General features: G+C 40.8%; 1 protein-coding gene across 1 annotated transcript in view; it reads left to right on the forward strand.

The window, feature by feature from the left end:
* ATG4A (autophagy related 4A cysteine peptidase) overlaps positions 1–21,778 on the forward strand; it is a 73,594-nt gene that overhangs the window by 29,470 nt on the left and 22,346 nt on the right. Inside the window, exons 2-4 of the mRNA XM_006142830.3 lie at positions 13,449–13,559; positions 17,199–17,270; positions 20,732–20,830. Coding sequence (XP_006142892.1) covers positions 13,449–13,559; positions 17,199–17,270; positions 20,732–20,830 — 282 coding nt within the window. The remainder of the gene's footprint in view (positions 1–13,448; positions 13,560–17,198; positions 17,271–20,731; positions 20,831–21,778) is intronic.

Raw genomic sequence — 21,778 nt, forward strand, 5'->3', positions numbered from 1 at the left:
CCAGAATAAATAAAAAGAAACCTGTGGAAGATTCTTAGTAGCTCAGTGACATCAGAAATCCCTTAAAATTATTCTGGCAATGGAATAGCTGACTATTTAGTGTGGAAAAACGTCAAGGCCTTTCGCTTCTTGACCTTTTTGCATCAGTCTTCTCTCACCAGAAATGTAGATGAGGTAACAGATCATATGACCAATTAGTTCTGAGAGATAAAAATTAAATTGATGAAGCAAGAAACACTACCAAGACAGAAATGCCTCATAAAAATGTATAGATAGGGATCAGCAGTTGGTGTAATGGCTATGTCGCTGGACTTCCATGTAGTTGACCACGGTTTGAGTCCCGGACCCGGTGGCTTAAACTCACACTGGGCACGTGTGTGTGCGTGCCCAAGATCCCGAGAGGAGAATGGAGGAGAAGGGATTGCAGCATGGCCATCCCCCCTGGGGGATGATTTCTCACTTTCTGTCTCTCTGTCTCTCTCTGTCTGTCTGGTGAGCACACATGCCTTATAGCAAAAAACTCTCAAAAAAATGCATAGATATATAAAGTGTTGTTTGCTTAGGAACTATCCAAAGCATGGCCTTCAACCATCTGGAAAAATTGGGACACATATATGAATTATATTGTTAATGTTTATTCCTTTGGGGGTAACTTAGATCACTTCCAGTTAAATATAGCTAAGGTGTTCTAACCTCAGATTATTTCCTCTTATTCACCCCTATAAACAGTGCACATTGCATTGTTAATTTGCTTTATAGAGTAGTATATAACCCAAGCATCTGGTTCCTTGCCACTTTAAGCCAGACCTTCAACACTTTATGCCTGGATCATTGCAACAACTTTCTCATTGGACTCCAGTGCCTTGAATCCCACTTTTAATATAACAGCAATGTATATAGGGAAGAATACTGGATGGAAAGTGAGATTAACTCTGTTTGAATCCTGGTTATCCTGATCACTAGCTGTATGGACTTGAGTAAGCCATATTACCTCTATGAGACTCAGTTTTTTCAACTCTAAAATTGAAATAATGTTCCCTTCCCTGCTATCTCCAAGATCATGTGAAAGTGCTTTGAAAACTGTCAATGCTTTACTGAAAGTCGTACTCTACTGGCTGGCTTTACACCTTTCACAATTCAGTCCCATGCCTCTGATTTCATTTCTTTGTATTCCCTAGAGCCTACCTTGCTCTCTAATGCATATTTATTTATGCATTCTCCTCATCTGAAACCCCTTTTATCTCTACTTACCCAAATCCAAGCAGTGATTTAAGGACCAGTTCAATCCTACTTCCTTCTTGAAATTAGCTGATGACGGGGCCGGCAGGTGGTGAGGTGGTTAGGAGCGCTGGACTTTCACATAGCCAACCACAGTTCGAGTCCTGGAACTGTTGACTTACTTTCTCACTTGGGGCTGGCAGGTAGCGTGGTGGTTAAGGGTGCTGGACTCCCACATGGCTGATCACAGTTCAAGTCCCAGACCTGGCAGCTTGCTTTCTCACTTTCCCTCTTTCTCTTCTCTCCTCTCCTCTCCTCTCTTCTCTTCTCTTCTCTTCTCTTCTCTTCTCTTCTCTTCTCTTCTCTTCTCTTCTCTTCTCTTCTCTTCTCTTCTCTTCTCTTCTCTTTCTTTCTCTCTCTCTCTCACATCAAATTTAAATAAATAAATAAATAAAGTTAAATACAATAATCTTTTTAAAATTTGTTTTTTTTTTTTTAAAGAAATCAGCTGATGACTCCAATTCTCATTGATTTCCCGCTTTCTGATTATTTTTATTTTTATTTTTCTTGGACAGGGTCTCACTTTGTCATGATTCTCCTGCCTCAGCCTTCCAGTTGGGACTACAGGCAAATGTACCAGGCCCACCTGGTTCTTTTTTTTAAGACAGGTTCTCATTATGTTAGCCAGGCCATCCTTGCACTCAAAATCTACCTATCTTAACCTCCCTAGGTTGCTGAGATTATAGGTGCATGCCATTGTGCTCATCCTGCCTTTAGGCTGGAAACAGAATCAAACCTGGGTTTCCCATGTGGTCCTAGCCTGCAGTGCACAGCATCTTAGTAGTGTGCACCCCCAGGCTGGACCTCCCTTTTCTAAATTTGGGCAGCACTTAGTTATTATCAACACTTACCTCTATATTGCTTTTTACTACTAGCTCTTTCTTTTAGATAAGGCCAATGTCTTTAACTAGATTATGCTTTTCTGATGCTTTGGTTCATTTACCATTAAGTGAATGATTATGAGGTTTGCAACTTTAACAATTATGGTTAATTTATATAGAAATTCACATACAGACTCTCATAAGAGAGTGACAACTGAACCCATCTTCACTCTCTCTAGGGTTTGTAATAATGCCCCCAACAACCCACCTAACCTCCACCTCCTATAGAACAATATAAAGACCCTTAAGAGAACAGTCTGGTAGAACTTTCCGACATGATAGAACTGTTGACAAACATGTTTCATGAAATACATGAAATAGTGCTTATTCTTATTATGTGCAGTACACTTTCTGTTTTGTTCAGTTTCATTTTTTAAAAATACTGATTACAACCCACTATCCAGATTTCATAACCCACTAATGAATTGTGATTCTGTTTGAACAACACATTGCTTTTTTTCTTTTTTTTTTGAGGTTTTTGTCCATAGAGCATATGCACACACTAGAAAAAGACAGAGAGCGGGGAAGTGAGAAATAACTCACCAGGAAGCATGGCCACACCACAATCCCTTCTCCTTCAGTCTCCTCTTGGGACTCTGGGCATGCACACATATGTGCCTTGTGTGATTTTCAAGCTTTCAGGTCCGGAACTTGAACCATGGTTGACCTTGTGGGAGTATAGTCCCTTAACCACTATACCAACTGTTTGACTTGACATTGCTTATTTTATATGTGGATAATCTGAGGCTCAGAGAAGTATAATAGGTTCTCCAAGGTCACATAGCAAGTTAAGTGGCATGGTGAGACTTGAATATAAATTTGGGGATTCCTAACTTACAGCTATTTCCAAGAGAGGTTGGAGGTATTTACTATTTTTTTCCTTTTCCTCCTTCTCCTTAGTATGCTGGATGTTAGAGAAAATCAGATGACAAACATACTATTCATTTTGACTAAATATTGTCAGAGTCTTAATTCTTACATGAGCCATAAGGTCAATATTAAAGTATTACTGTTTTTTTTTTTATTTTGTTTCAAGATACAATACTAAAGAGACTTACTTTTTATGCACTTTATGACTTGGCAGTGTCACTAATGTGAAACACTTCTCCTTGGGAATACCACCATGTTTTCTTTGAATTACTCAGTGACAACTGACTGGCAGGTTGATTTTTAAAACAATAAAACCTATTGATGAAAAATCAAGGTGATTTTCTATTTAGTTTGTGGAAGAGCTACCTCAAATTGAACTATATAGGCAACTAAATACTTTCATCTCTTCATACAGCCAGTGTGCTACTTTCTTTTTATGCCTTATCAACAAATATGGTAACTTTTTCAGAGGTGGTGTCATTTAGTCTCTCTTCTCAAAACTAACGTTTTAGTTTTTTGTGCTGCCAAAATATGAATAGTTGAGGCTAGCTTAAGATATTTAGTGAAACAATAAAATGGGGGAGGCATAGAAAGCAACAATAGATACCAGACACAGTGTGGGAGGAGGGTGGGAGATGGCAGAGGGTGAGATAGGGAATCAAGGATGGGAAAAAAGGCAAAATATACAGAAAATAAGAAATGGAAAATTATGTGTTGACAATAACACATATGTTGATGTGCTTGATTGAGCCAATATACAGTGTACTCTGAATGGAAAAATCTCATTTTGTATGCTATAATGATGTACAGTGAATGAATGTAAATAAATAAATAAAAATAAATTTTAAAAAAAGAATAGAGGTTTAATTAGCTCCCAGTTTTAGAGGTTTAAGGTCCAGGGATTGTATATGGTAAGGCCTTCTTTGTGGTGGATAACATGGCAGAGAGTATCACTTAACAAGATAGAGCAAAAGCAGAATGTGTCTGTGTCTCTGTGTCTGTCTCATTACTACTCCCTCTAACCCAGGATTTAGGCTGGCCGATGGCCTGATGGTTAAGGAAACTGGATCCCCCATGGTTGACTATGCAATTCAAGTCCTGGCCCAGGTCGCTTGAAAAACGTGTTGAGTGTGTATGTGTACATGCCCCCAATCCCAGCAAGATGGAGAAATGGAGGATAAGAGATTGTGGCATGACCATGATTCATTGGGAAGTTCTTTTCCTTTTCCCTCTCTATCTCTCTTAGGCTAGTTAGTGCACATGCCTTCTGGCAAAAACAAAATAAAACCTAGGGTTCAATCATGGTGGCCCCTCCCTGGTGACCTTAATTCTACTCAGTTTCCAGAGACTCCACTTCTTTTGTTTTAAGTTTTAGCCATAGGGTGCATGCACTCTCCAGAGAGAGACAGTGAGAGGGAAAGTGAGAAATCACCTCCCAAGGTGATTTATAGATGGCGATGCTATAATCCCCTCCCTTCTGTTCACCTCCTGGGATTTGGGGCACACATGCACACATGCCTGGTGTGAATTTCAAGCCGCCAGGTCTGGAAGTAAATCTGGGTTGGCCTTGTGGGAGTCCAACACTTTAACCACCTTGCCACCTGCTGGCCCTGAGACTCCACTTCTTAATTCCATAGTCAGATTAGGTTTCCACACATTTAATCCTATCACAACCAAGATTCATCTCATGAATGTTTTGAGGACATGTTTAAACTGTAGCAGCTACTCTTTCTATTTCTAAAAAATGCATCTCTCCACAAAGACCAGAGTTGTCTTATCAAAAGCAAAAAGAGGAAAAATTGGAAGATGCACTGGTCTGTGTGTCAGGTGTATAACCAGTTTGTGCCCCAAATCCAATTTCCCAGTGAACATTTCCAAGTGTATGTCAATCAGCAGATAGCATTTTATCCCTAAGTGTAAACAACAAAAATACACTTAAAAGTGCAATTTTCTTTTAAAAAACATCACTTTAAAGAAAAACAGAAATATCCTGACATAAATTTATCAGTGGGATTATCATTAAATCAGTGGGATGAATTGACTGAAGTCTCTAAAAAATGTTGCATTTTGTGGGGCCAGATTATCTATGGCCTGGGCACCAGCACGTGGCATGGTGGTTAAGATTATCTATGGCCCGATTGATTTTTCTAGCTGAAAACCAAAGGGTCTTGTCATTTACCAGTGATCTCTTGTCGACTGGACTAGTTATTTCTTTGCAGACTTGCTTTGAAATTCATCAAGTCCAGCTTCCTGTGTTCCACCACCCTCTGTACTAGTCAATTAAACAGAATCTCATAAGATCCTTTCTCATTGATTAAGATTGGTTAAGATTCTCTAATCTAATTCTAAAAATGACACTGTTCTCTTGGGAGTGTCAGAGTTTTTACTGGTCAGTAGAGAAGTTATTCGTGTTTTTTGCATTATTTGACAATCTTACATTGCTAGGGTGTGACTTGCTGAGTAAATTCAAGAAAATTTGCAAGTTTATATGTGGAAATCCACTTGAAATGCTAAGAATTGTTGCTCAGTCTTCTATTTTCTATGTTCTTGGTTCTAAGAAAATCAGGGCTCAGGGAAGATAAGTAAAGAGGGGGCAAAGCCTATGCACAGGTGAGCAGAGGCTGGGGAAAAACAGGATAGTACATGAACCCAAGAGTAAGGGAGTAAAGGCATGCTTTACGTTGTGCCAGAACTTTGGTCTTAGTTCTCTCCTGCCTTCCTTGGCTCTGCTAATCAACCTGCCTTCTATAGTGCCTGTCTTCAAAATCCCTGTGCAGATTGACTTCCCCTTTGCCTTTTTTATTTTTTAAACAATAACAGCAACAAGAACAACAAAAAGCCTCTCATGCCTTTGGCAACCAGATCCATGAGTTTAATGTTTTCTGGCTGAACTAAGTTTATTATCTCCTTATCCTTACCCCATGTTTTTCTTCTACCATTTCATCACCCACAAAAAACTGCAATTTATGTTTTGCTTTCTCTCACTTTTCTACCCCACCCCACATTCAGTTGCTGCTGGTGCGTCCTCATCTAGGAATTTCCTCCCTTCCCTCTAACCACATATATTATTTCCACTAAGGCTCTGCTCTGATGCCATCTTTTTGTTTGTTTGTTTTTTTGAGAGGTTTTTGCTATAGGATGTGTGTGCTCGCCAGAGAGAGAGAGAGAGAGAGAGAGATAGAAAGCGAGAAATCACCCCTGGGGGAGGGGGTGGCCATGTTGCAATCCCTTCTCCTCCATTCTCCTCTCAGGATCGTGGGCACGCACACACACACACGCCTGGCGTGAGTTTAAGCTGCCGGGTCCAGGACCTCACCTGAACCATGGTTGACTACATGGGAGTTCAGCGACATAGCCATTACGCTAACTGCTGGTCCCGATGCCATCATTTTTGGAAGGCCCATTCACCCCCGGTGGGTAATAATTAATTGCATCCTTTCTCTCTGCTACCTCCCACATTACTTTTCTTTTACTTACTGTCATTCTTGTTAGTTGTTTCCAGACCTATCCTCTTTACTAGATTAAAAGGTTTTGGAGAATGGAAGCTCTATCTGATGTTTTTGTCCTCTGTGCTTAGTTAGGAGCATAGTGGGTATTCCATAAAGTTTATGAAGTGGAATATGAATGAACATTCAACTGTTGCCATACCTATCCCCCTATGGAATTTTTAAAATGTTTTTGAAGATGTTACCTGACAGTATGTTGAGTATGTGTGTATTGCTTGCAAAAAAGACTTTTTGGAGCCAGCAGTGTACTGGCATGTTGTTCAAATTGGGTAACCTACAGGAAGTAACCCTGTGTCTCAAGTCCCTCTTTTCCCTGAGATTCTGTGGCCTTTTGATTTCACATTAGAAAGCTTGTGATGTTTCTTCTTGAGCACAAGCCCCAGAGAATTTAGGAGCCTTATATACAAGTTTCCTTAACACTTTTTTTCTCCTTTATTCATGTTAGAGCATGTGCATAAGCACATGTGGAAAAAAAGGAGTACCTTCCACAGGGTCTTCTCACACTGTGATCCTTTCCCTCCAGTCCTCTGTGCCATCAGATCTGAGGCACTTGTGCATGTGCCCAGCATGTTTCTGGCTGACTGGGCTGAGGATTTGAACCACAGTTGCTGTGTGGGTGTCTGCTTATGAGCTGAACATTACTTCGGCACCACGGAGCTGGCCCCTAAGTGTCTTTGTTAAGCCCTATCAGAAATTTATTTTTCAAAGCAACTTACTCATTTACTTGCAATTTTCCAAAAATAACCATTAGAAATGTATCCAATCACTGAGGAGTATATTATAAAACTAAGGCATCAGCAAAAATGGCAGACTAAGGACCTTTGAAAATTGTCTGCATTTGAACCAGCAGATGGCATAATGGTTGTGTCGCTGGACTCTCACTTAAGTCGACTGCAGTTTGAGTCCTGGATCTGGCGGCTTAAAGCTCATTTCAAGTATTGTGTGCATGTGTGCCAAAAATCTCTAGAGGAGAATGGAGGGGGAGGGATTGAGATATGGCTATCTCCCTGGTACGGGATGATTTCTCGCTTTCTGTTTTTCTGTCTCTGTCTCTCTGGCGAGTGCATGTGCCCTGTAGAAGAAAATCTCTTTAAAAATAAAAAAAGAAAAAGAAAAGAAAATTCTCTGCTTAATTGCAATGAAAAAAACTGGCAAAAATTGTCAAACAACTTTTTCAGAACTTTGGAAATGAACTAAAGGTTTGAAGCAACTCAGAGAACATTTATTTATTCAAGAACAACAACTGCATGTTGGTAAGAATAGTGAACTTAGTGGTGTCTTTATTTGCCCTATTCCTGTCCTTTGCTCCCTGGCTCTACAGTAGCCTGAAAAACCATCAGCATTGTGCCAGCAGGTGATGTGGTGGTTAAGGCACTGAACTCCTACATGGCAGACTGTATTTGAGTCCTAGACCTGGTGGATTGGAATTCACACTGGGTGCATGTGCTTGCATGTGTGTGCATGCCCAAAATCCCAAGAGAAGAATGGAGAAGAAGGAATTGCAAAATGGCCATCCCCCCCATGGAGGTGATTTCTCCTTTCTCTCTCTCCATCTCTATCTGTCTCTGTCTCTGTTAGGTGAGTGCACCCACCCTGTGGCAAAAACCTCAATAAAAAGGAAGGAAGGGAGGGAGGGGGGGGAGGAAGAAAGAAAAGGAAGGAAGGAAGGAAGGAAGAAAGGGAGAGAGAAAGAAAGAAAACCAATAGCTAGTGATCATGGAGAGAATCACCAACATGGCAGACAGCCACTAGAGAAGACAAAATGGGGTCCGAGCTCCTTTATAATCTCATTTCCAGAGAATTGTCATTATTTGATCTTTCTGGTGGGTCCTTGGAAGATCCTACTTACAGGACCTTATTTATCAGACTTGATTTGGAGCCACTGAAAACCTTTTCTCTCGGGGCTGGTTTTGAAAACCTTGAGAGGCAATTGTTTAACTTCTCAGCTGACTGAGTCGGTGGATAACATTTACAGCTAATTAAAAAGTTTAAAAGGAAAAACTGAGGAGTGAGATTCCTCAAAACTTTGAAAAGCCTAAGCATGGTTCTGGGAATCTATTAGGTCGTCAGAAGTCATGACCTATTTTTCTATGCAAAAATGCATCATGACTTTCCCAGCGACTCAACAGCAGACCGACTCAACAGCAGACCATATTCATGCATGCATAGGGCTGTGTGCATTCCCACAATTATGAACATGCTCAGAAAAGACCTGAATAAGCCCTAAGCTCTCTTCCTGAGCTGGAACTCTCCACAAGCAGAAAGTGAAGACTAAGGCAAAGTTATCAACTGCCTGAGTATTGAAGACATGCCTAAACATGTACACAGATCTCCTTAGCCAAAACCAGGAGATTTTGGAATTCCAGGAATTTAAGGAAATCTTTGTCCAATTATTAGCAGGTCACTAAATTAATCCAGCAGAGAATTCAGTGTGATGATTATTATTAAAATAAAATGGAATAGGGTGCAGCCTGTTGTTTTCAGACCTTTCAGAAGCTAAAAGGTTACTCTACCGAGTAACCTATTTGTAGCTGCTTGTATAGTCTCTCAGACTATACAATAGGCTGAAAGAGCAGGGAACTCATATCAGGCTGATGTCTGCTTTGTTATTTTTTTTTCTTATTCACATATAATTACTGTACAACTCTGTAGCACACAATATGGTTTTTGAATGTATGCATGCAGTACCTGACAATCAAATAAAGGATATTACCATATACATCACTTTAAATGGCAAACTTTACATTTTTATGTCTGTGAAATATTTTTTACCTGAGCCCCTCCCATATACTATTTACTGCCACCCTTCTCCTATACAGTCTCTGGTATCTACACTTGTCCTCCCTACTATTGTATCTTCAAATCTTTCAGTTTCTGCCATAGAGAGCAGACATTCAGTACATATCAAGCGGGAATATACACAGTGTTTGTCCTTCATCACCTGCCTTAGTTCTCTTAGCAGTAAATCTTCTATATTCATACACTTTGTATCAAATGATAGAGTCTCATTATTCCTTATAGCTGACTAGTATTCATTCCATAGTGTACACATGCCACATTTTTTCAATCCAGTCATTTGTTCTTGGGCACTTAGGTTGATTCTGTGTCTTAGTGATTGTGAATAATGCTGCAGTAAACATGAATGTACAAGTGTCTTTCTGACTGAGTATTTTTCTATCCTGTGGGTAAATACCAAGGAGTGGGCTTACTGAATCATATGATAATTCTATTTTTAAGTTTTTGAGGAACCTCCATATTGTTTTTGATAGTGGCTTTACCAGTTTACCTTCTCACAGTGTACAAATTCCCTTTTCACCACAGCCTTGCCAGTACTTATTCTTTATTTTCTTGATCAAAGCCATTCTCACTGGGGTTAAGTGGTTTCTCACTGTGGTTTTGATTTGCATTTCTCTTATAATAAGAGACATTGACCATTTTTTCATATGGCCATTTTGGCCATTTATATGTCTTCCTTAGAAAATTATCTATTTCACTCATTTGCTCATTTTAAAACTGGATTACTTATTTTTTTTTTTTTTTTGGTGGGTGAGCTGCTATTAATTTTTTTTTTGGAGAGGTTTTTGCCATAAGGCATGTGCATTCGCCAGAAAGAGAGAGACAGAGAGACAGAAAGCGAGAAATCACCCCCCCAGGGTGGATGGCCACACCGCAATCCCTTCTCCTCCATTCTCCTCTCGGGATCTTGGACACGCATGCACACGTGCCCAGCATGAGTTTAAGCCACCGGGTCCGGGACGTGAACCCTGGTTGACTACATGGGAGTCCAGAGACATAGCCATTATGCTAACTGCTGGTCCCGAGCTGCTATTAATTTTTAAAGGCAAGACCAGAGTAGTTTTTCTATTTTTTTTTTTAAAGGGGAATTGCTGTTAGTCAGAAGTAATTGTGTGGAAACAAGAATTTTACTTCTGGGGACCAGCAGTTAGCGTAATGGCTATGTCGCTGGACTCTCAACATAGTCAACTGCGGTTCGCGTCCCGGACCCGGTGGCTTAAAACTCACGCTGGGCGTGTGTGCGTGCGTGCCCATGATCCCAAGAGGAGAATGGAGGAGAAGGGATTGCGGCATGGCCATCCCCCCTGGGGGGTGATTTCTTGCTTTCTGTCTCTCTGTCTCTCTCTGTCTCTCTGGCGAGCGCATGCGCCCTATAGCAAAAAAACTCTCAAAAAAAAAAACCTAACGCTGGGTGCGTGTGCGTGCGTGCCCAAGATCCTGAGAGGAGAATGGAGGAGAAGGGATTGTGGCTTGACCATCCCTCCTGGGGGGTGATTTCTCACTTTCTGTCTCTCTGTCTCTCTCTGTCTGGCGAGCGCATGCGTACTATAACAACCTCTCAAAAAAAAAAGAAAAAGAAAAAAGAAAGAAAGAAAGAAAGAAAGAAAGAAAGAAAGAAAGAAAGAAAGAAAGAATTTTACTTCTGTACCCAAATCCAGATTGCATCTTCATCTGACTGAGTTCTCCTTGTGCAAGGCCTATTTCTCTTCTCTTCCTTTTGCATATAATCTCATCACATCATTTCTCTTTGCTTCTCTTAGTCTCAACTTCTGTTCTGGCTTTCATTGGTTCTATAGTATAGCTTCAACTCAGGGCTGGCTGTGGCCTATGTGCAACAATTCTGGAAAGCTGTCTTCTAAGAGTCAAGAAGAATAGAGACTGTAATGAACTTCTTACTGGCCTAGCTATGCCTGAGAAGGGAAGAGCAAGAATAAAATTCTTTGGCTACCATTTTGGTCAGAGTCATTTCAAATGAGGCAGGACAGTTGTCACAGGGTTTAAAGGGCTGTACTAATTTGACCAAATAGCTGGGCAATGACTCACAGAGACAGGGTTGGCGGTAGAGAAATGGTTTTTTCGGCCAGTTCTAAAAAAAGACCAAGGCTTATATGCATACATGCTGTATATTCATCTGATGCCACCCTTCTACCCCCCTATAAGGATAATGTCAGAGAGGTTGTCCTTTTTTCATGCTCTTCTCAAGCTACTGATATTTTTATTTTCTTTCCCTTTCTAGGCTACACTAGATATTCATTTTAAACTAATTTCTCCTGCTTGTGAGGGCAGGGCCGTGGGGTGGGGAGGTACACAGTGTGATTTACCCCGCCTCGGTCCACCACCTCCTGGGGATGACCTGACCTAGGTGATCATTTTTAGCTTGGTATTTCCTGGGTCTAGGCCAGGGGCTGAGGCCAGCAGCAGAGAGGGTAAGATGGCATGGACTCCCTGGCAGATTCGGTAGTGATGAATTTTCACCAGGGAACAAAATGGCTGTTTCATTTCTAATGTCTTTAGGTTTGAATCACAGTAGAGACTATGATCTTAATAATTAAAACATATTGGGACAAAAGGCTATTTAAAGCCATGAAAGACTGGAATTCTGCAATATGTTTCAAGAAAGACAAGTGTCCCGTTAGTCATGTTTCTAAAAGTGCTTGTACAAATTATAAATTCAACATCCAAGAAAGTATTTGAGCAGGTGGACCTGTTTTCATGATCAGAAAAGACTCATTTGTTTTTAGGAACATTTATTTCTATTAAAAAATCAAGCTCCTGCCTTAGAAAACAAAACCCAAACAAAACAATTGGTCCTTTCAAGTGAGTTAAATGATACCATACATGGGTAAGTATACTGATAAGGCCCTTAGGGATCACTTTGGGAGAGTCCCTGCAACTATTTGTATCTGCACAAAGAAGTCTCCACTCTCTCTGAGCTCCTCTTCCCTTAGGGGATGGGGAGCTGCCAAGAGCCAAGAGAAGGTGTATGTTAGATGTAGCTTTGAACCTGAAATTCATTTTCTCATAGAAATTGCACCATTAAGACCTAGCTTTGCTAGTACAGACAATAAGGTGCTGGTGTTTGTGATTCTGCAGTCATGTGGGAGGACCCAGGTTCAGATCTCAAGGTGACCCTAGCTTGCCTGGCATGCCTGCACACACCTATGATCCTGACTGGTTGGAGGGTTGGTGGGGTGGTGAAGCAGGGATCACAGCATGGTGAGACCCCAACAGGAGTACTCCTCCCCTTAATAAACTTAGAAATATAAAAGAAAAAGTACCACAAACTGTGAAATCTACTGTCAATTTAATTTTTCTGGTTATAGATTTATTTATTTATTTGCCAGAAGGTACATGTGCTTGCCAGAGAGATAGAATGAAGGAGCACCCCTCAGTGGGGGCATAGTCATGCCACAATACATTATCCATTTCTCCATCCTCTCAGGATTTGGAGCATGTGAGTACATGCATCCACCATGTTTCTCAATCTTTAGCACTTCTCCCCTTCCTGGAGGTTTGGGGGAGGGCCTGAAAGCCCCAAACTTCTAGTCATGGCTTGATCTTTCTGACAACTAGCCCTCATTTGGGAACTCATTTAGAGGTAGCTGAGAACAAAAGATACTTCTATCACTCAGTAAATCCCAAGGGATTAGGGACTCTGTATCAGGAGCTGGGAGTCAAAGAAGAGAAGATACACCTGGTATCCAGTTGTTTAGGAAATTACATGGATTTTAGTAGTTCTGTGCCAGAAAATGGGAATGGAGACCAAATGTCTATTTCTTTATATATCACAGTATCACAATAGTTATCTGTAAATCCCAAGAACAAGTCATATTTATCACAAGAGCCTTCTTTGCAGATGCCGTATGTGAATAAAATGGCAAATAAAAATTCTATAAAGCATCTGGTCTTCTAGCTAAAATATTACCATTTCCACAATTGTACAGTCTGTCAGGCTTGTCATAGCTTGTGGGTATCTTTGTTCCTCAAGGAAAAATATTTGCTACCATTAGATTTGAGCTGATGACCTTTAACCTTCAGGGCAAAGGTAATAATCAATAAACCACAGAGGTAAGTCCCTCTATTAAATTTTGATAAAGTTTCTTTCCTTTTCTTTCAGTTTTATCCAAGTATGAAAACCAGATTACTATTTTCACTGACTACTTAGAAGAATTTCCAGATACAGATGAGCTGGTATGGATCTTAGGGAAGCAGCATCTCCTTAAAACAGGTAAGGTTTGATAGCATTTATCTGTGAGAGCCCAGATGAGGTAGGCGCCTGAAGTCAAGGTCTTGTACTTTTGTCCTCCTCATGTTAGCAGAGTTTGTCTTAATAAATGTTAAACTACTCTGAGGCAAAATTACCTTGTAGCCTGTGGAGCTTAAGCCCTAGGCCACTTGTTTGCATGGGCCCCTTCCAAGGCCCTGATTGACCCTAGCAGTATGTTCATGTGGTTAAAGGCTTTTGTACATTTTGCAAAAGTAGTGTATTAATTTTTTTCTTAGAGATGAAATCCCCAATTCTAGAAGCCTTAGGTTTCAAAAAACATGGACCCACTCCTAGTATCACTAATGGATATCTAGTCTTTGGTGATTGAACTACATACTTTTCATTCGTCTCATATCCTTATCTTTCTAGATAAGAAACACACAGGGACTTCTGAACAACCCATTGCTGTCAGACATGAGACGTCTTATGTTTTGGGGGCCAGTTGATGACATGGTAGTTAAGGCAGTTGGATCCATGTGGTCAACTGCATGGTTCTATAACTGAACCTAGTGGATTTAAAAGCCTGCTAGCTGCATGTACATGCATCCCCCAAAATCCCAAAAGGAGGGAGAGATGGAGGAGAAGGAATTGCCGTGTGACCATCCCCCATCCCCCATGGGAGGGTGCTTTCTTGCTTTCCCTCTCCGTCTCTTTGTTTTTCTCTGATGAGCACATGCACCCTTTGGCAAACTATAATATATATATATATATACATACACACACATATATATATAAAACTATATATTATATATATATATAGTTACATATATATATATGTAGCTTTGAAAGAGGCAGCTCTGAAATTTCTATCTTTCTGAAGAGTTCCTTTTCACAGACCCTTAGTATGGGGTAAAGAACAAGAAGAAACTGATGAAAAGGCAGGGAGGAAGTTAGGCACTGTCCAGTTCCTCCTGAGTCTGGCTTCATTATTTTGATTGGAGAGTTGTGAACAATGGAGAGGGCCTAGAGTGCAATTAGGAGACCTTTTGTATCTTTTCTTATCTCTGGTAAATTATTTTCTCTTTCTGGATCTTAACTTCTTTCTCCAGTACTTAAAATAAGTGGGTTAGAAAAGGCCTCTTCTAGTTCTGCTTTTTATGACACAAAGATCCCAAAGTTGACAAATACACCCATATTCAGTTAGTAAATGCCTTTCAAAGTGAAATTACTAATGTCTACACAACTTCATCAATGTAAAGCCAAGCTGGAAGTCATAGAGACTGTCAGAGGTAGGAGTGAGTGGCGTGAACATTTGAGAAGGTGGCTATATAATAACAAGTAACATTTTTCACAGGCTAACTGCACATCAGATACCATCTTAGCACTTTGTATGTATTACTTTGTTGAATACTTAAAGCTCTAAGAAGTGGATATCATTAGGTTGTTGGAAAAGGCATGACATTTTTTTCTATGGAAAAATGCGTCATGACTTTTCTGACAATCCAGTATTATTCTCCCAATTTTATGATGAAGGAAGTGAAGTTCAGGGAAGTTAAATAACAAAGTCACTCATCTGGTAAGTAGTAGGGTCAGAGTTCAAACCCAGGCACAGTAGACTCCAGAAGTAGTCTTACTCTTTTTGTTGTTGTTGTTGGTGGTGGTGGTTTTGTTTTGTTTTTGTTTTTGAAAGGTTTTTGCTATAGGGTGTGTGTGCTCACCAGAAAGACAGAGAGAGACAGAGAGACAGAAAGCGAGAAATCACCCCACAGGGGGGATGGTCATGCCACAATCCCTTCTCCCCCATTCTCCTCTCGGGATCTTGGGCACATACACACATGCACCCAGCAGGTGCTACCAGATCTGGGACTTGAACCACAGATGACTACATGGGAGTCCAGCAACGTAACCATTATGTCATCTGCTGGTCCCCAGAAGTCTTACTCTTAACTGTTATGTATCTACTTTCCCAAATATGCTAGGAACTGGGGCTTGAAGAGGAGAAAATACAGATAACATAACTTTCTAATTTAGTCAAAGGAGGGGAATAAGAGAAATTAGATACTATTGGATAAAATAAAATTTCCCTTTGTTTCTTCTTTTTTTTTTTGGAGAGGTTTTTGCTATAGGGTGCATGTGCTCGCCAGACAGACAGAGAGAGACAGAGAGACAGAAAGCGAGAAATCACCCCCAGGGGTGATGGTCACGCCTCAATCCCTTCTCCTCCATTCTCCTCTCGGGATCTTGGGCACGCACACACACGCGCCCGGCATGAGTTTAAGCCACCGGGTCCAGGACTTGAACCATGGTCAACTACGTGGGAGTCCAGTGACATAGCCATTACGCTAACTGCTGGTCCCTTGTTTCCTCTTTTTAAAAAGTTTGCTATAAGGTACATGTATTCACCAGAGATAAAGAGAGAGAATGAGAGAGCAGGAAAGCACTCCCCAGGGTAGATGATTATACCATAATCCTTTCTCATTTATTCTCCTCAGGATTTTGTGCATGCACATGCCCTGGCATGCTTCTCAAGTCACCAAATCTGGGATTCAAACCACACAGCTGGCCATGTGAAATCCAGTCACTTTATCCACAAAGCCACTGACTGGCCTCTTCTCTCTCTCTCTCTCTCTCTCTCTCTCTCTCTCTCTTTTTAAGAGAGAAAGCTCAGTATGGCTTTTTAAAAATTTTTTCTATGAAAGAGAAGCAAATATCCCACAAAAGGATCTTTACTCTGCAATCAACCCCCAGTTTGTGTATACCTAGCATGCTCAGGGAAGTTCTGGGACACTAACCCAGGACCATTACCATGTAGGTCCAATTGTGTTACTGCTATACCACCACTTGGCCCCTTCTCTTTCTTCTCTGAAAGAATAATGACTATAAGTTCTATACAGGCTGAAAATGTGGATGTGTTGTTGAAAAGAGGGAGAGAGATGAGTAAAAAAGGCAGAGCCACATATAAGTACAGATGGAAGTGAGGAAGTCATATCTATGGCCCCTGAAGTAAATTTATGTCATAAAATAAAATAAAACATTCTTTAAAAAAAGACACTAAAACACTCATGATGTGATATGTTCATTTAGATTACAAATACCAGATTTACTAGGTACTACATAAATTTCTTACATACTTAATTTACTTAGCAGGGACATTTCCTTTTTAGTTAAACATGCATATGGATGTGTTCTAGATAGCAGACCAACCAATGGGTACTGAGAAGAGTTCCAGCCAACAGTCATCATTCAGACTGGGGATGATTGACTTGTTAGTGTGTTATCTAAGATCCTTGCTTTACCTTTTCCTTGTCTTTTGGTCATGACACAAGTGTTAATACCTTCTAGGTCTATAGAGCTTTGTCAGAAGGAGGCAGGAGCAACCCAACATCATTGAGTCCCTTCTCCTCCATTCTCCTCTTGGGATCCTGGGCATGCACGCACACACACCAGTCAAGTTACACTGCTCTTAACATAGGTGGGTGAGGGAGGAATACTAAAATTATTTGGCAAAAATGAGATTGGATTTCTGACGAATTTCCCTAGCCTTGTAATGATATAATTGACTGGTTATTTGAAAATAAGTTTGATGCTGGCTCAGAAGTCAAAATCAGGTATTTTAGATGGAATATGATGATCTAATTTTAATTTCACATTTAATTACAGAAAAATCTAAGCTGTTGTCTGATATAAGTGCCCGTCTATGGTTTACGTACAGAAGGAAATTTTCACCAATTGGTAGGTATATCACTTGTACTGCGTTTTCTTCTTTGTAGATAGCTTGCCTGAGGTTATTAGTGACTTCACAGAAACCTCAGAAAAAACAGGTCACTATGGCAAAATTTAGGGGAGTAGGTAAAGTCTTACTCTTCATCCAAAAGTTTCGTTGCTGAAATGCCCATCACATATAATTCCATGGTGTTGATGTGTTATGCCAGTGCACTTTTGAGCCCATCTCCAAGTGTTCAGGCAATATGTGGTATTAATTGTTTTACTTTTGAGATTAAGGGAAAAAAATCAATAATCTTTTTTTTTTTTGGAGATGTTTTTGCTATAGGGAGCATGCACTCACCAGAAAGAAAGAGAGAGACAGAGAGACAGAAAGCGAGAACTCACCCCCTCCCCCAGGGGAATGACCACACTGCAATCCCTTCTCCTCCATTCTCCTCTCAGGATCTTGGGCATGCATGCACATGCGCCCAGCATGAGTTTAAGCCACCAGGTCCGAGACTCGAACCACAGTCAACTACGTGGGAGTCCAGCAACATAGCCATTACACCAACTGCTGGTCCCAGTAATCTTTTTTTTTTTTTGGAGAGGTTTTTGCTATAGGGCGTGTGCACTAGCCAGACAGAGAGAGACAGAGAGACAGGAAGCGAGAAATCACCCCCCAGAGGGGATGGCCACGCCACAATCCCTTCTCCTTCATTCTCCTCTCGGGATCTTAGGCACGCACGCACACGTGCCCAGTGTGAGTTTTAAGCCACTGGGTCCAGGATGCAAACCGCGGTCGACCACGTGGGAGTCCAGCAACATAGCCATTACGCCAACTTCTGGTCCCAGTAATCTTTTTTTTTTTTAAGAGAGAGATTTTTTTTCTACAAGGTGCATGGCTTGCCAGAGAGACAGAGACAGAGAGACAGAAAGCAAGAAATCACCCCCCAGGGGGGTTGGCTACACTGCAATCCCTTCTGCTACATTCTCCTATCTGGATTTGGGCACATATATACACTCACCCAGCATGAATTTAAGCTGCCGGATTCAGGACTAGAACCATGGTCAACCATGTGGAAGTCCATTAATAAAACCATTATGCCATCTGATGGTCCAAAACTCAATCATCTTTAACTCTGGTAATATTTATTAAATTATGCTCTATTTTTATTTTTTGGAACTACTTGATTATTAAAGATAATTGTATCTTGAAGGAAAGAATATAATTCCTTTTTTTTTTTGTCCTTATGAAATGAGAGCGAGCACCTTGTCATTGGGAGATGAATTATGATAAATTTCCTTGGAACAAATTCTAGGCTGTTACCAGCTACCATCTAGAAAACAATGATAGTCCAATAAGCTAAGTGAATATGCTCCCTCTAGAGAGGATTTGTAAAACCTTTGCAAGTGGTGGTGGTGGGGGGTGCACCTCCTAATATTATGGTTTTGTAGGAAAAGGACCTACATGTGATGGAAGCTATTCTTGTAAGAGGAAATCTGTCTGACCAAATTTGATGTAGGACTAGACCTAGTAGCAGGAGTGAAGTAAACTTTTCTATTAAGTTGAAAAATGAAGTCCCACACAGATGTTGTTTCACTCTCCACAGGAAGTACCCCAGCGGAAACACAAACAAATGAACAATCTTTAGTACCCAGTCATTTTAAACTACTAACTTTCTCAGGCTGAACGTTTATTTACAAGGCTACAAAACATTTCTATTTCACCTCTGACAACCTTTTGGTAATAAATGATCTCTTCTTAACATGGATCTCATTGCATCTTTTCTATACTATTCTGACCTATAATCACAGCATGACCAAGAGTTAAAGGCTCCCCTTCCAGCTCACACATTGACTAATTCTTCTTCCATCCCTACACCAAAAGGAAAGGGATGACTACTTGGTCCACTTGTCTTAAAAGGTTGATGATCTCCTTTAAAGATAGTTTTCTAAGGTCACCCTTATAGCATACTTTTTCACTTCCATCTTCAGAAAGGAAATAATGAAAGTAAAATATACACTCTGCCATCCACGACCACCTGACCTTCATTGGTCTCTTGAAAAAAGATTCTGTACTCACATGGGCCACATATTTGGGATTTTCTTTGCATCAAGTGTTCTTGAAATGGAACCTATTGTCTTGTTTCATTTATTAATTGGTTTTATACCTTTTAAAGATGTGATACATTCTGGGACCAGCAGTTAGTGTAATGGCTATGTCGCTGGACTCCCACGTAGTTGACCGCAGTTCGAGTCCTGGACCCGGTGGCTTAAACTCACAACAGGCGCATGTGTGTGTGTTCCCAAGATCCCGAGAGGAGAATGGAGGAGAAGGGATTGCGGCGTGACCATCCCCCCTGGGGGGTGATTTCTCGCTTTCTATCTCTCTGTCTCTCTCTGTCTGTCTAGAGAGCGCATGCGCCCTATAGCAAAAAACCTCTCAAAAAAAAAAAAGATGTGGTACATTCTAATTTATTTATTTTTTTAAATTATGACCATACTCATAACACTAAGTATTTACATCATCCTGTGTGGGTTCTAGAACACTCTTATAGGTATTCTCTCATTTAGTTCTTACAATATCCACTGATAGTAAGCAGACCATGTTCTATTATCCCAGTCTATATAAGAGACTTGAATTAGATAACTAGAGACTAGTCTTCTGATGCCTAATTAGGGCTCTTACCTCTATTTTACAATGTTCTTCTTTCTGTGCAGCTCTTTATAATGTAAATTTAGAATATTTAGAAACCTTCCAAATCTGTTTGATTATTTTGATGATTTTGTGTTGTAGTGTTTGTTCTTTAACTGACATAGCACTGGCTATTTTGAGAAGTTCAGAGTCATGCAAGTCAACTGTGCAAGGCAAAGTTTGGTCTGGCAGATGATGACATGGAATAGACTAAGTGTTGATCATCACATACGGCAGTAATCTACCAAAATTGCATGTGGAAGCCTCCAAGTAGAAAATCCAAATAGGGGACCAGCAGTTAGTGTAATGGCTATGTTGCTGAACTCCCACATAGCCGACCGCAGTTTGAGTCCTGGACCTGGTGGCTTAAACTTACACCAGGCACGTGTGCATGCATGCCTGAGATCCTGAGAGGACAATGGAGGAGAAGGGATTGCAGCGTGGCTATACCCCCGGGGGTTGTTTCTCATTTTCTATCTCTCTGTCTCTCTCTGTCTTTCTGGCAAGCGCATGCGCCCTGTAGCAAAAACCTCTCCCCCCCCAAAAAAAAGAAAACCCAAATAGTCCTAGATAGTTTCTTCATTTTCTTTTTGCTTTTTGTTTGGCCATAAAGCCCATTTTGATTGAGTCAGCATTATTTTTGTAAGTTCCAACCCTATACTCAAACCCTGTTAGATCTCTGGGTATATCTCTTGCTTCCCTTTTCAGAGTAGATATGTGTCCAAATATGCTGGTGTTTCAGGAAAAGGCAATTTAAGGAATCCATATTCATTTACATCCATTTTACCAACAGGGGGAACAGGTCCTTCATCAGATGCTGGCTGGGGATGTATGCTACGCTGTGGACAGATGATGCTGGCTCAAGCCCTTATCTGTAGACACTTGGGAAGGGGTGAGTTAAAGTTCTATCAACTGTCTCAGAGACTGCTATAGTATTACTTCCTACTGTTGCTTTAGCATTGATGTTCAACTTTTGGAAAACTCAGTAACAAACCTGCAGGTCCTAAAATATTCTCTGCAAGCTCAAGTGATGGGGCTGACAAATTGACAAAGGCCCTCAAAAGAAGGAAACACCCAGGATTTCCTTGTGGCTCACCAAGCTGGAGAGTTATTTTCCAGGGTCAGAATTGAATGTTGAGACAGGTGTGTCATTAAGAGTTTCCATCTTTACTACTGTTCAGGTGAGTCCTTCAAAATGCCTGATAACAAAGGGAAGAAGGTATGGTGGTAAGTCTATTTCTTGACCTCAGTGAAAACATACACCTGGTAAAGGATCTGAGTGACCTAAAGGAAATGCCTAATAAGGAGGCTTTCCTGTTTTGGTTTTGGTTCCCATTTTGGTTTTCATTTTAGTTTTCTTAGAAGGCCAGCTCATTATTTATGAGCCTCCTAGTAACTACTGTCCAAACTCTTGAGTCTTGATTGCTTTCTTTAGACATGCACATGCTTCCCTTTGTGCATCTGGAGAGACTTTGGCTGGATACCAGTTCAGAGGCTTAGGTGAAAGTCCAGTTGGAGTTGGGGATGAGAGAGTGAAAGGACACTTTGCATGAGACTGAAATGCTAAACTCATTGGCTGTTGCTAATTGAGGTTCAGGGGTATGGAAATGCTGCTCCCCTTTCCTCACTGTGCAAACTCACAGATTCTACCGCTGGTGTTTTTTTGTTGTTGTTGTTGTTGTTGTTGTTTGTTTGTTTTGGAGAAGTTTTTTCGCTATAGGGCACGTGTGCTTGCCAGACAGATAGAGAGAGATATAGAGACAGAAAGCGAGAAATCACCCCCCAGGGGGGATGGTCACGCCGCAGTCCCTTCTCCTCCATTCTCCTCTCGGGATCTTGG

Source organism: Tupaia chinensis, unplaced genomic scaffold (assembly GCF_000334495.1).
Source record: "Tupaia chinensis unplaced genomic scaffold, TupChi_1.0 Scaffold000082_1, whole genome shotgun sequence".
In the NCBI taxonomy this organism is placed as follows: domain Eukaryota; kingdom Metazoa; phylum Chordata; class Mammalia; order Scandentia; family Tupaiidae; genus Tupaia; species Tupaia belangeri.